This window comes from Egretta garzetta, unplaced genomic scaffold, assembly GCF_000687185.1.
Source record: "Egretta garzetta isolate BGI_Z169 unplaced genomic scaffold, ASM68718v1 scaffold187, whole genome shotgun sequence".
NCBI lineage: Eukaryota > Metazoa > Chordata > Aves > Pelecaniformes > Ardeidae > Egretta > Egretta garzetta.
Window position 1 is genome coordinate 137,292 of NW_009260342.1, and position 14,748 is coordinate 152,039.

The 14,748-nt window shown below is 51.0% G+C and overlaps 1 protein-coding gene across 4 annotated transcripts in view; it reads right to left on the minus strand.

The window, feature by feature from the left end:
* LAMC2 (laminin subunit gamma 2) overlaps nucleotides 1-14,336 on the minus strand; it is a 28,250-nt gene extending 13,914 nt beyond the window's left edge. For 2 of the 4 annotated variants that reach the window (XM_035898055.1, XM_035898052.1), the window contains exons 1-5: nucleotides 14,281-14,336; nucleotides 12,559-14,063; nucleotides 11,477-11,533; nucleotides 8,764-9,669; nucleotides 1,639-1,827 (exon numbers count right to left, since the gene is read on the minus strand). In XM_035898055.1, the coding sequence (XP_035753948.1) occupies nucleotides 1,639-1,827; nucleotides 8,764-8,818 (244 nt within the window). In that variant the 5' untranslated portion in view covers nucleotides 8,819-9,669; nucleotides 11,477-11,533; nucleotides 12,559-14,063; nucleotides 14,281-14,336. Of the gene's footprint in view, nucleotides 1-1,638; nucleotides 1,828-7,380; nucleotides 7,470-8,763; nucleotides 9,670-11,476; nucleotides 11,534-12,558; nucleotides 14,088-14,280 lie in introns of those variants that run through there. The other 2 variants (XM_035898053.1, XM_035898054.1) reach the window with 2 other exon arrangements.
* Between the last annotated feature and the right edge of the window lie 412 nt (nucleotides 14,337-14,748).

The window sequence follows — 14,748 nt, forward strand, 5'->3', positions numbered from 1 at the left end:
GGCGCTCTGCACCGCCTCCTCTTCTGAGACACAACGACGACGACGTGAGCTCAGGAATTATCCTTTCACTTTTACAATGCAATTAAAAGCCTTTGTTGAGCCCGCCAAATGTTGCGACACCCAGGAAGCAGCAGCCTGACTCACAAAACTGGCAAAAGCTGCTGCTCTTCTTCTCGGGGTTGGCCACCGTCCCCGAGATAAGGATGGCAGCTGGGAGGGGCAGGCAACTCCCCAAAGGGCAGCTCCCAGTGGGCATCAGTGGGCTCATGGCCACCCACCAAATTCAGGGCAGAGAGGTGCAGAGTCCCTCTCAGCGAGGCAGGGATCGTTGATTGAGATGCTGGAGGGAAGGGCTGCCACCCAGAGGGACCTTGACAGGCTGGAGGAGTGGGCCCATGTGAACCTCCTGAAGTTCCACAAAGCCAAATGCAAAGTCCTGCACTTGGGTCACTGAAGTTCCACAAGGCCAAATGCAAAGTCCTGCACTTGGGTCAGGGCAATCTCCAAGGCTGGGGGATGGATGGATGGATGGAGAGCAGCCCGGAGGAGAAGAACTTGGGGGCACTGGTGGATGAAAAGCTGGACATGAGCCAACAATGTGCACTCGCAGCCCAGAAAGACAACCATATCCTGGGCTGCATCAAAAGAAGCATGGCCAGCAGGTTGAGCGAGTGTGATGTTCTGCCTCTACTCCACTCTCGTGAGACCCCACCTGGAGCACTGCATCCAGCTCTGGGGTCCCCAGCACAAGGCATGGACCTGTTAGAGCAGGGCCACAAAAATGGTCAGAGGGCTGGAACACCTCTGCTATGGAGAAAAGCTGAGAGAGCTGGGGGTGTTCAGCTTGGAGAAGAGAAAGCTCCGGGGAGACCTTATTGAAGACTTTCAATATATAAAGGGGGCTCAGTATATAAAGGTGAGGTCCACAAAGGCTTTAAATTGCATTATAAAAGAGAAAGGATAATTCCTGAGTTCACAGTGTTGTACCTCAGGAGGGGATGTGGTGCAAAGAGAGACGACTTTTTACCAGGGCCTGTAGTGACAGAACAAGGGGAAAAGGTTTTAAACTGAGAGGACATTTAGACTGGACATAAGGAAGAAATGTTTTATGATGAGGGTGGTGGGACACTGGAACAGTTCACCCAGAGAAGTTGTGGATGCCCCATCATTGGAAGTGTTCAAGCTCAGGTTGGATGGGCCTTTAGCAACCTGATCCAGCGGAAGATGTCCCTTGCCCATTGCAGGGGAGCTCTACTAGATGATCTTTGAAGGTCCCTCCCAAACCAAACCATTCTGTGAGTCTGATTATTTTGGGGAGCAGGTGGGTTTTGAAGCCTGGCTGCAGCCTGGAGCTGGCTGAGGGGTTCGAAATGCTCAGCACCAAGCAGTGAAGCACCCAGGAGGAGGAGCTCCTATGACTTAGAGTGCAACAACACAGTGCTGGGCTCTGGCACCTCCCCAGATAACCCCACCTGGAGCCAGGCTGGCCCCACTCACTCCTCCTGCGATGCTCTGGTCCCAGAGCCTGACCTCGCCCTCATGCTCAGCAGGGCTGAGGGACACGCAAGGCAACAGGCGCTTTAAGCCCCCCTACACCCCTGACCCAACCCAGTCCCCTCTCGGCAGGCGGCCACGTACCCTGAGGGTGGCAGTGGCAGGGCAGGCAGCAGTCGTCCTCCCGCTGTCGGAAGAAGCCCTCCTTGCAGCGCTCGCAGTGGGCGCCCTCCGTGTTGCCCAGGCAGCCAAGGCAGCGGTAGCCGTTCCCTGTCTCCCTCAGGAGGTGCCAGTCGAAGATGCACTGCCTGGACATCCCATTGCAGTCACAGACTGGGGAGAGGAGAGAGACATCTCAAATGATGCTTACAGATAAAGGCGCCAGCTACAAAGCCATAAGCCCACCCTGATGCCCAAGGAACAAGCCCAGGCAATGCAAACCTCCTCTTCTAGCTCTGCCAATATAAAGCCCCGTCCCCACGTGTCTGCGCTTGTCCCCACGTGTCTGTGTCCATCCACATGTGCCACCAATGCCTGCGCTGTTCTCCACAACCCCGTGCTTTGGAGTAACACCTGGTTTCACTGCTCAGGATGGACAAACACCCCGAGCCAAGCAGCCCTGCTCCACAGTGCAGCATGGCCAGGGATGTTCTCCATCCTTTCAGAGGCCTTCCAATGCAACAAGGTCTTTGAGTAAGCAGAGACAGTAAACAACCCCCAAACCTTGTCCTGATAAAAGCATGGGGAACTTTACTGGTGACTTCAGGGAAAAGGGAAAGATCCCTGAGGTTATGTTTGGTTTCACTTGGCCTCTGACCATGAGCGACCCCAGAAGGAAAAGCTCAACCATCTTCCACCAGGGTCCCTCCATCTAGATTTGTGATGTAAATGTCCTCCTGGCCAAGGGGTGATGAGGAGCAGTTTGCGATGGGAGCTTGGTGGAAGCGTGCCAGCTGAGAGGGAGATTAAAAAAAGTCTTTGGCAGGATGACACAGGTCACCTCACTCCACCCTCCCCAGGAAGAAAAGCTGCAGCTGCCAACATTGCTGCACAATGGATGCCAGGAAGGGCAGGCATGAGATTTTGCATCCCACTACAGCCAGGACAGATGGGACCTCTGGAGAGCAGACTGGCAGATACCTCACCAGACGTGCCTGCTCCAGCACTCTTTTTCATTGCCTTGCCCAGGTCTTGTCTTGAAGCCACCCTTCATCTACTTGTGAAGCCCTCAGCAGCCAGTACTAGAGTGTTTAAGACCAAGGACCTTTATTTCAGGCAACTTCCTCACCACCACCAAGGAGAGCAAGCACAGTTGAGAGAATGGTTGGCAAAGGCAGGCAGGAGAAAGAAACACCCTGAGGGAAAAAGCAGGGTCTGCAGGGGCGCAGAGACTGCTGATGAACTGCTCCAAACCACCCCAATGCTGCCATGGGATCCTCAGCCTTCCTCCAAGAAACTCTGCTCACTGCTGACCTTTCCTTGGGACATGAAAGATGGTCCCCAGCTGCCCATCCCAGCTCAGGTCACCTCTGATAGCACAGGAGAAGTGGAGGAAATCCAAGAACAAGCAGAAATCTGCAGCGTGGATGTGGACCACAAATTGTACTTGATACACAGGGGGTGGGGGGGGCTCCTCCTTCCCAGCACTCTTCTGGCACAGCTTAGCCCGAGGGCACAAGGTCCCTGTCCTCCACATCTGTGATTCCTGGGACAAGGCAAAGGCTCCTGCACTCACCGCCCAAGCACGCAAGGCCCAGCGCTCGCACCTGGGCACTGCCTGACACCTCGCACACGCCCATGAACGCCCACATACCAGACGGAGGCACTCAGCAAGCGGCAGCCAAGCCTGCTGCCAAGAAGAGAGATGACCTCATGCGCCAGCAAACGGAGAGAGATTTTTTTCCAGCTCCGGCAAACATGGTTCTTCCCTTACAGCCTGGCTGCTGGGAGACCGAGACCCAGCTGCAGAAGGTCTTCTGCCACCCCAGCCTGCTAGGAGGGGACCTGCAGTTGCAGAAATCCTGCCTCTTAGGGTATGAGGAAGCATCTAGAGCCTCAGTGGACACCACCAGCGGCCAAAAGGCAGAGACAATACAACACCAACACCACCCCCCCCCCCAAAAGCAGCAGTGCAGGGTTTTCTCAAGGTATTTATGCTCACCTTCACAGCAGGACTGCTTGGGGTCAATCCCACCCCTCATCTCTCCACACTAAAGCTGTTAAACCCCACCCACGCAACACCCTATGTAATGTCTATGTAATCCAGAGGATTACTGGGTTGCTAAATTACAGGTGTGAGCTCCATTCCCCCAGGGAATGAAAACCTTTTTTTCAGATCTTGCTCTAAGGCTGCAGCACATTCAGAGCCAGCTCTCCAGCCCTGGCACCAATTGAGGCCTCACTAATCCAAAGCCGTTTAAGATGCTGTTGCAGATTAGTGCCACCACCTCACTTGCGTAGCTGTTCCTGTGCCTGGTCTTCTCCTGGAAATCTGAGAGCTCAGGTGGATTAATCTTTACCAAGAGTGAGGCATTGCTGAGTTGCTGATGAGATGGAGCATGCTAGAGCTGCTAGGAGATGAGGACCAACTGAGGACAGCATCCTTTTTGTATCCAGGTGCCCTGAGGCTCTGCCCTGAGATCATCCATTTCTCAGGCAGCTGTGGAGAAGAACAGGCTCCACAAAGGAGAAGCTTTACAACTGGATTTCTTAAGCACTACATCGGGATGAAGGAGGTCTGAAGCATGCATCCAGCAGGACATCATTCCCCCAGCTCCTGCCCAGCAGAATAAGGCACGAAAACCACTTGTTTGCTCTGCTGACACAAATTCCCACCATCAGAAAGGCTCAGAGAGGGAGACAGGCAGCTTTGGACCTCTTAAACTGTCATCTTAAATTCACAAAACCAGAAAATGAGGTTGGCCCTGGGTCTGCAAGGAGCAGATCCAATAGCTCCGTACATATGAGCCGGTCTGCAGAGACTACTCCTTTCAGCAAGGTATCAACAGAGCTTTGCATGCAACAAAGCCTCCACAACAACACAAACCATTTCCCCACTCCACGCTTTTGGGACAGTGACCCAGAGGGCTGTCCCATCTGCCACCCTGAGTCCTGGCTTTCCTCATCACCCAACTCCACAGCTTTCTTGCTGCAGGAAGACCTGCCCATATCTCCTGGGGCTCCATCAGCATCAGCAGGGAGAGAACACACACTGGGAGCTGAAACCTGCCATTTGGCATCTTCTCCTTTCCGAAACACCGAGTTAGACACGCTGGAGCTCTGACCTCCACACCCCAACTCTTCCCCAAACCCTGGGAGATCCCTTCAACCTTCACGCGCAGGCACACACCACCCAAGGCAAAAGCACGCTTGCTCGGGCAAGGCTGTGCACAGTTCAGAGTACAAGCGCCCCAACCTCCGCTGCTCGACCAGATCATACGTGAACCCAGTATGGCTCAAGCAGTTCGTTTGCAAGCAAAACAGGATCACGTGTGCTAATCACAAGCAGGCAGCTAGTGCCAGGACCAGAGGAGTAACAGCACGAGAGACAAATTTATGCCACCAACCCAACTCAGAAAGCCTGCTCTGGCGTAAAAGCATGGCCAGTTATCAGCTGTTGCTTTTACATACACACAGAAATACGTTCAAGAGTCCATGGCAGAGCAGCAGTTGCCTAGACGCTGCGAGGAAGGAGGTGCAAAAAAAATCTGCATCAGTATTTTAAGACTTGCATATGCAATTAAGGCTGCTGTAATAATTATCCAAGTAGCAAGTAAAGCAAATCAGATCTTTTAAAAAAAAAAAAAAACCAAAAAGAACAAAGAAAAAACCAAAAACCCCCACCTTTTGGCCTTATAGCTGCAAAATTATGTGGCACTGATATTCAAGAAAAAGCATGGCCAGTTATCAGCTGTTGCTTTTACATACACACAGAAATACGTTCAAGAGTCCATGGCAGAGCAGCAGTTGCCTAGACGCTGCGAGGAAGGAGGTGCAAAAAAAATCTGCATCAGTATTTTAAGACTTGCATATGCAATTAAGGCTGCTGTAATAATTATCCAAGTAGCAAGTAAAGCAAATCAGATCTTTAAAAAAAAAAAACCACCAAAAAACAAGAAACAAAAACCCAAAACCCCACACTTATTCAGCACTTTTTTCCCAGATCATGTTACACTGCACTAAAAGGAAAACTGATGAAGGACCAACTCAAGCCCTGTGAGCATATTTCAGAACACCAGCACTACAGTCAAAAAAACCCTGAAATTGCTCAATATTTACAAAATACATGTAAAGACCCAATTTTGGCTAAACAAACCCATCTCCAGCCTATAAGCCAACGTGACCAAAACCCTCATATCGAATTACCACTGGGCTGAAGGCACTTAAACATCCCTGCATCGCCCTCTCCACTACAATCGCATACGCCAGAGGATCCTCTAGAGTTTTAAAGCTTGCCATCGGTCTGCGTACCGCGGGAGGCTCACCGCCTCCCACTGGGTGTGGTGGGGCCGTGGGCACCTCGTAAGCCCCACGGACTCGCACAAAGTACAAACAACGCACACGTTGCTACAACAAACTGGATCCCGCGTGCTTCTAGCTCTTCCTCGGGCTTAGGGAACGTTTTGATTACGGCAGTGGCAGGCAGATAAGCCACCCGCTCCCCGGGCAATGGTTGTGCTCACGCCCAAATCCCACCCAAGCAGCGAGGCTTAATGCAGAAAGCAATAAAGTAATCGCACATAAATAAGTTATTTAAAGGGGACACCAGCAAAAAAACAGAGTCTAAATGCTCATGGTATATTTAACCCCAGACGAAATGCAAGGAGAAGCACCTACAGGTCTAATTTTAATCCCAAAGGCAGGAGGGGAGAGCGCCCTAGCAGGGTGCTGCAGCACCCAGCCGGCTCACAGCTACCAGGACTCTCCAGCACCAGGGCAGGGCTGCAAGCAAAGCCGCTAGCAGGATTGCACATCAGCATGAAAGCAGGAGCAGTCGACCTTCTTGGAGCCTCACCTTCTCCTCTGTTGGCGCTCAGGGCTGCGGGCAGGAGAGATGCCGCCAGGCAGCACAGGGCCAGGAGCCAGCACCCAGCCATTTCTTGTGCCGGGGAGCACGAGGTGCCCACTCCAGCAGGCAACAGCAGGGCTCACGACGGGCTGCCTATTGCTTTTTTTTTCGGGTGGTTTTTATCGGCTGCTCCACCTGAGTCACTCCCAGCCCCTGTGGACACCCCTCCTGCCCATCCCGCTCACCCAGCTCCATCCCACCCTCTGTCGCTACCTCCACAGGCAGAGCACTGGTGTTTGCTGGTGGGAGCCGGGCTGCCCGGGCACGCAGGCAGCTCGCAGAGAGCTCCATGAAACATGATGAGCTCACGATGAGCCTGGGGAGGGTGGATGGGGACTGCCTGCTCACAAGCCAGGTCTGTCCCACCAACCTGCAAGAGCAGGGCTGAAAACCAGCCAGAAGAGGCAACTAGGGGGACTCACAGCCAAGGGCTGCCGGGGATGCAAAAAGACCCCAGGGACAGCTTAGTCATGTACTCAGAAAGCAGATCCATTGGGATTTACCAGACAAGCATCAGGTTCAGGAAATCCCCAGGCCTGGAAAAGGGGTGGAGGCTGGGAATCATCACATGTTTGTCTGCTTTTGCTCCCAAGACAGAAAATGAGGTTAGATGGGTCCGTGGCCTTGACCTAGTACAATGATTTTTCTGCTAGAAAGAGGATGAGGAGAGCAGAGAGAGAGAGGGGAAAAGGCTTGCCTGAGGTTGCTGACGGAGCCGGGATGAGGATCCCAGGCTCCATGGACCCAGGTCCATCAGCATTTTGGTCTCAAGAGCAGCCAACAAGCCACACAAGACTCAATTCCACCTTGCTCCTCACCTTTGCCTTGGAGGAGGACATGACCACTTCTACAGGGGAAGAGAGAAATCTGGAGGCAGTGGTTCCCCTAGTCCTGCATACATCAGGATAAATGAGATGCCAGCACATCCACTTGACCTGGAAAAGCAACCCACCAGAGGGTCACAAGGACGGATGGATTTTGCGCTGCATCACAGCATCTTCCTCTGCTTGCTGCCAGGGGACACCTACTGGCACAAGTGACCGTGAGTGGTCCATAAGCACCTTTCAATGGAATTAAGATACCTAACAAATTTGCCCCCAGTCTAAGACACAAGTTGTCTTTCAGGTCACCTTCTGCATTAGGGACTGAAACTCAACCCAACGACAAATGGTGCTGACGTGCTGCTCATTCCAGCGCTAACAAACCAGGGGTGATTAAGATTTAGGTCCTCATCTGAGCCTCTTACGCTGCCCAACAGCTTCCAGACACTCATGCACCTGGAGCTGACTCAGAGGGCTTTCCTCCACGTCTCCTGATGATCTCATGGGCACGACCAGCCAGAATTCACCACATCTTTGCACCTCCCTTTGCTGAGCTTACCTGGCCCCACTGATTGAGTCAACTATCTTTTATAAGCAGGCTGTTTCCTTTTAATTTCACACACTGGATACTAATATAGTTCACAACAAGGAACCCAGCTTCACGAACACGCTGGTGGCACATCGGGTTTTGGCACCCAAGGTTGTCTTATCTGATTTTATTTTTATTTTTTTTTAGGAAGCAAGACAAAACCACCTGCGGTGTTCCCACTGATTTGGCAGTTCGTAGAGTCCTCTTATTCCTCTAACAAAAACCACTTAATCCTTTCTGCTCTCAAGCACATCACTTGCCACAAACACCTCTGCTGCATCCTTCCTACCTGCTGACATCCTTCTGCTTGGGAAGCTCATCTCCTCCAGCAGCATTGCCAGTACAGCAGTTCCTTTGGGCCTCGCCCAGCCCAAGCCCTTGGCTGATTTCTTTCTTGGAAGAGCAGCTCGCACCAGCAGGAAGCTTTTCCCTTATCTGGCTCCTCCGTATTATCCCTTCTGTCTCACCGTTATCACCCCACCTCTTACTTCCCTTCTGCAAACAAGGCACTGACACAGCTCTCTCCAGTCATTTCTGCGTGTTTACTTAGGTTACTCTTACCTCATCATCCTCCACCATCCTTCAAGATCATCTCTGAAAACCGTAAGAATGCACACAGAAGGCTACCCAAAAATATATTTTCTGGGGCCCTCATTTTCTAAACGCACCGAATCTGGGACAAACTGATACCCACCACCTTCCACAGAGCAAACGTTGCCCATTGCAACTCATCATTATGGCAACATCATTTAAAAAAGGTCTCATATAAACACAGTTAACAGAAGTGTTACCTTTTAGCAGGTGAGCAGACCTGCAAGTGATGGGAGGCACGAAGAATGGCGGCATTCATCAGACATTGCAACGAATCAGTGTTTCTTCACTGGAGAACCTGGGTCTTTTAACTTGCAACATAAGGGGTGCCCTTCTGAAGATGTCCTACGCTCATCTTCATAACGGGGCTAAGCAAGCTGCTATGGCAGAGAGACCACTGCAGGGGCTGGCAAGTTTATCAGTCCTTGAGGTCATGGCCATCGCAGAATTAACCACTCCAAAGATAGTCTGGATCCACATAATCTGAATTTTGCTGACGGTTGCCGGTGGCAAGGGATGGATGTGTGAAGGGCCCAAAGCAGTAGTTTTATTGCTGTAACTAAGGAAGAAAACACATTTTGGTGGCTCATGACAAACAATGCCAAGATAAAGACTACCCAGTGGCAAGGCAGGGCACATCTAACCTTCCGCGTGTCCTTGTAGCCCAGCTTGTCCCTGGCAAACCCACACCTCCCTCCACAAGGGACCTTCTGGGCTGCAACATCCTCCTGCAGCTCTGGTCCTGGGCTGCTTCCGTGGGTGGCCTCACGTCTCCTGCAGGGTTTGTCAGGCAGCAGCTTATCTTGAGCTGTTCTCTGTTTGCTCACTCACTTTCCTTCCTGCTGCCGCTGCATGCATGCACCCACTCACCGCCAGCCTCTTCAAGCCTGAGGAGTTTCTCCTCCAGTCCAGCAGCAGACCTTTATCCTGCCACCCGGGACTTCTTCGGCATGGCAAATCAGGGATCCTGCTGTGCCAGTATCACCAAATATGCAGTGCAGCAATAAAGCCTGGACTTCAGTCTCTCCATCGCCAGATGGGTGCTCCGGGCTTCTCAGAGCAGGCTTCGGGCCAGCACACTGATCCGATAGAATCTGCTTTATAACCTTGTATTTAAAGCACAGTAATATTATCAGTTGATCTTTCAAAAAAAAAAAAAAAAAAAAAAAAAAAAAGGAAAAACCTCTCTCCTCCTTGCTCAGGAACAGGTGGGCTTCCTTCAGGAGACATCATCTTCTGGCACGTTTTGGTTTTACAGCTGGTTTTGGTGGGTCTAGAGGTGCAGTTAGGCACCTAGTGGTGCCAAAACTCCTGTCAGCTAGGGCTACCCAGGTCAGAGGAGATCATTTGGGCAGAGGCAGGCAAGGGAGCAGGAAGGCAGCGGGACACTGGGGGTCACTGCCCTGCCCGGGTCACTGTGGCGGCGGTGGTGAGCAAGCAGGGCAGGGCGGCAGCAGCACAGCAAGGAAATGCCTGCACGTCTGGCCTTGCCTCGCCTGTGCCCTGCCCGTACCAGCAAGGGGGTGAGACAGGCAGACAGAGGTGAGGGAAGGAGGCAGAGCTGTCCCACCGCATTCCCTCGTCTGCCTTTATGCCCCACAGCAGCAGCTACTGGGCTTCCCTGGGGACCTCAGTGGGATTATTTTGGGGTTTGTTTGTTTTTTTTTTTTTACACTCTATTCTTGACTTTTCTCGAATGGAAGCACACTGAAGATACAGTCCAGCTGCTAACTAGAAAGACTAACCAACCAGAATGTGGTCCAAGATGTCACGGCTGTAGATGGGGAGTGCAGGGGACTGCCAGCTCAGCGCCACAGCTGTAATGTCCTCCTCTCCATCCACAGGTCCACAAGGACACGCTAGAGGTGCCTCCTCCAGGCAGCTGCTCCCAGCACTTACTGACTCCTGGCAATACCTCATCCTCCCCAGAAGTGAGATAGAACCTGGCTTAGCAGCCCCACGAGGTCAGGTCCTCTGAACTTCAGCCTCCCCAGAGCAACCCATGAGGCCCCAATCCACCCTCCCCCCCCGCAGCTCTCTCCCACTTGGCTGGCAGGAGAACCCCAACAATTTTTAACCAGCTGCAAAGACCCCAGCTGACAATCAGTGCCGCTCTGGCCAAGTCCTTCCCATCACCACTTGCTGCCAGCATCCCACTTCTCCAGAGCATGTGAGAGATGATGGGGCTTGGACAGCAAGAAAAGACACTGGAAATCAGAGGAGAGGAAAAAAAAAAAAAAAGCCACCAGAGTATGGCTTGGTCACTCCCCAGCAAGTTCCATCCTCTTCCACCTTGAGGTCAAGTCCATGCTGAGCAAAACCACCCTCCTCCAGTGTTCTCTACTTGGACTTCAAAACACCAATAAAACACTTCTTCAATGAGCTGGAAGCAGCACTTCTCGTGCTCCCTCGGGTCTGCTCCTCCCTGTGGCCGAGAGTAGCACATACTGCCCTCAAAAACCTCCAGGAGATTTTGACTGTCCCAGACCAGTGTGATACAAGTGTTTCAGAGACTCGGCATAAATCTACAGATGCCAAGAGCTTCACCTTAATTTGGGATTTCATCCAGGCTTTAGAGGACAAGCACTGATGCCGTGTGACCTGAACATAAAATAAAGAGCACAGACTTGCTTCCCAAGCTGAGTATTTTAGCCCAAAAAATGGTGAAAGGCTCCACGTCAAACTACAGCCCACGCAAGGTCAGCACCGTCCCACTGCCCGATTCTTTGCTCCCCTGCTGCTCCCTACAGTCCAGCTGAAACATCAGATTTCACCAGCCAGGATTTGCTCAACAGCAGTGTTGGCCAAAAAAAGGGGGCATTTTAGAAAACAAACGCATTAGCGGCAATTATAGCTGAAGAACAAAAAGCCAGAGCTAGACAAACTGAAATAAAAAAAATGAAAAGAACTTACCAATTGAGAAGGGCTTAGCTCTGATGCAAGTTAATGAGACACGTGCATTTTCCTCTGCTGAGAAAAATAAAGAAATGCAGTCTGCAGCTGTAAGATGGGTGTGATTGCAAAACTGCCCCATCTGTTACCACAGTAATCTGTCCTGACATTAAAAACTTGCTTAATTCAGGAATAAAATTTATCCTGGGCCCTGGCAGACAGGACCCATGGAAAAACACAGAGTACCCAGATTTATGGCAGTTCCCCATAAAGAAATTTCAGCTTCTTTATTTAGGGGGTTTGTTTTTCTACCCAGGAGCCCCATCCTTTTCTGTGCGTTCAAGCTGAAAGCAGGGAAGATCTTGCGCTTACACTGTAAAGAAACACTCCCCAAGCTCCCAGGACAGTGCAGCTTCAGTAGCAGCACCACCACTACTCTTATTTTTTAAGGCCTGGAAAAAACAGCAGCATAAAATTCACTGTAGCCATGGCAACGAAGCAGTGGGCACAGGGAGAAACCATAATCACTACGGCCATCTGCAGCCCATCACATGAATTCCCAAATTACTTTTCCCTTTCTCCCACCCCAATCCAGCTCATTTGATTAATTAAGCAAGAGGCAAATCTTACAACTGAGACATCCTCATCAACCACCACCACCCCACCCCACCCCCCCAAAGCAATACTCAAAAGAATGCCAAGGTATAAGGGGGTTACAAATATTCAGACTTTATTATAAATAAGAAATACTGTTTTATACATAAAAACTGCAAGTGTTGCATTTTGTTCACCGCCCCAGACAGCAAGACCACAGATTAAGGCAAAAAGCTGGAGTGAAGGCACATTCTGAGGGGGCCACAGTCAGGAATAAGGTGATGAAGGGACTGCCACGCGTTGCCCGTGGCATCCAGCACTCCACCAGCAGCTGTCGCACTGTCACATTACGTAAAGAAATAACTGGACTTATACAATGAATAATGGCTGTAATGCAGTAGTGATTAAGAGATTGCTTATAAAGATTTTTTTTTTATTTAAAAATAAAGTTCTGTTAAAAACAGCTTAAGGAAAAAAAAAAAAAAAAAAAGGAGAAGAAAGCAGGAAACCTTAGGCCTGAGGTCAGCCAGGGCATGCGTGCTTCTTCGCATCTGCTCTTCTCACAGCCTTGGCAGAGAGGTGACGCGGTTACAGCCAGCCATCTGACCAGAGCAGCCGGCCAGGACACCGACCTCGACATCCCACGCACGGCGGCGAGCACAGGTAAGCTCTCCTCCAGGTAATAGGTTATGTTTGCAGTCAGGGAGAAATCCCAAGCTGGTAAATTGTAAGAATCTCTAAGAGAAGGGTACAAGAGTGATGTAGGGTTTGCTGGGAACACCCCGCCCCTGCCCAGCAGCGCCGCTCCCAAGGGTGCACCAAGCCTCCCGCCTCACACAGCGGTATCAACATGTCCCCAAATCCAGCTCTCCAACCACCTCAAAACTGGATCCAGTCTCCCAACAGCCCTACAGTTCCTCACAGCCCAGCTGCAAAGCCACAGCCCCTGCTCTCCTCCTGACACAACATCCCCAGGGACAAGGGACACAAAATGGGGTGCTGTGAACACCGCGCATCAGGGCTGGCTTTGGAGGGAGGGCTAGGAAGCATCCACCCGACAGGCAACATGGCTGTTGCTGATGCCCATACGGGTGCAGAGGATATGGGCTAGGGAAGAAAGGGGAGCCCAGCTAGGAGAAATGCCAAGCTCTAAGGGAATAATACGGAGAGAAGCAATACACAGTGCACGCACCCTGATGGCTATAAGGGAAAGCACATGGAGGAGGCCAGGCTGTGCCACTCTGGAAATATGGCTGAATATATTTACACACACATACGCACACACGAGAGACTTCCTCACACTATAATCATAATAAAAAAACGGAAAAAAAAATCACATTCACACAAAAAAATATAAATTTGAAATAATTAATAGCACCAGTGTGTGTCAGATAATAATTTCTTCCCCGCTACGCAAACGTACAAAGTTGCATAGTGTTTAAGGATAGATATATATTGGATCTCAAGGAGGGGGCGGGGGGAATGCCAGGCTGGAGGCAAGGAGGAAGCTGCAGGGGATGCTCTCATCTCAGAGGAGGGCTGGAGGAGGAGCGAGGGGCTCCCCACCGCTCCCTGCCCAGCACCAGTAAGCAGCTGCGAGGCACTGCCTGGGGAGGGAGCCTGCCAGGGAGGTGGCAGCAGCGGTGTGAAATGCAGAATTGCCACCCGATCCAGGCCTGAAGTCCCTGTGCTGCAGTGGCTTTACGGTAACCAGGAGATCGGCAGACAAAAAGAAAGGAGGGCACCGGTAAACTCCAGCTCTTTCTGCCAGCTTAAAAACAAGCAAAAGGTGAGAGCAATGCTGGGAGATACAAAAATGCCACTGTCCTCCTCCAGGAAGAAGATGGGGAGAAAGAGCTTGTCATTTCCACTTGCATGCCCCCTTCCTTCCCCACCCAAAGACATTCAGCATGAAGGCCAGTGCAGCTGTAAGAGCTCTCTGGATGGCAGCTCTCCTCTTCAGCAAGACTTTTCCTGCTTGAACAAACTAATCTGTCAATCAGACATTCGTAGCCTAAAAAAAAAAAAAAAAAAGAAATCCTCTGGCAATATTTGAGCATGCCTTCTCTTTTCCAGAAAGCTGTTCCTATGCCTGTGCACACAGCAAAATCTCAGAAAGAAAGTATTCGACACAAAAAAAAAAAAAAAAAAGAAATCCTCTGGCAATTCAATAGCAACACCTACAGATGAGAACGCAGCTCATGGTTTCCACACTCCCCAGCCTGGACTACCTGGCAGGTAGCTGCTTGCAGACTGGACCCAAAACTTCTCCACAGACCAGGAGCGGGGCTGGCAAGGCCCACCACTCCACCAGTATCCCATCTTCCCAAAGAGCTCCTCTCAGAGGCTGCGTTTCTCTCAGAGTGATGCATCATCACAGAAAGCATTTCAGAAAGAGGCTTCAGCTATTTTGTCAAAGGCTACCAGCGCTGTCGATTGGCCACTAGTTAACGATAAAAAAAATAAATTCACAGGGTTAGAAGTTGGGAAGAAGGATCTGAATGAGTGCAGCTATACTGGCCATTACAGTAATACTTTGGTAGCCATCCCCTTCCTTCATAGGGACAGAGAGCTCTGGGACCAAGGATTTTACAGTAAAGGGGAAAAGAGAGGACAGAAAGTAGGGTTAGTTTTGCCTTGCTGTATACAGCTCACATAGGTTATTTCTGAACCACAGTATAAAGAGTCCAGAGCATCTC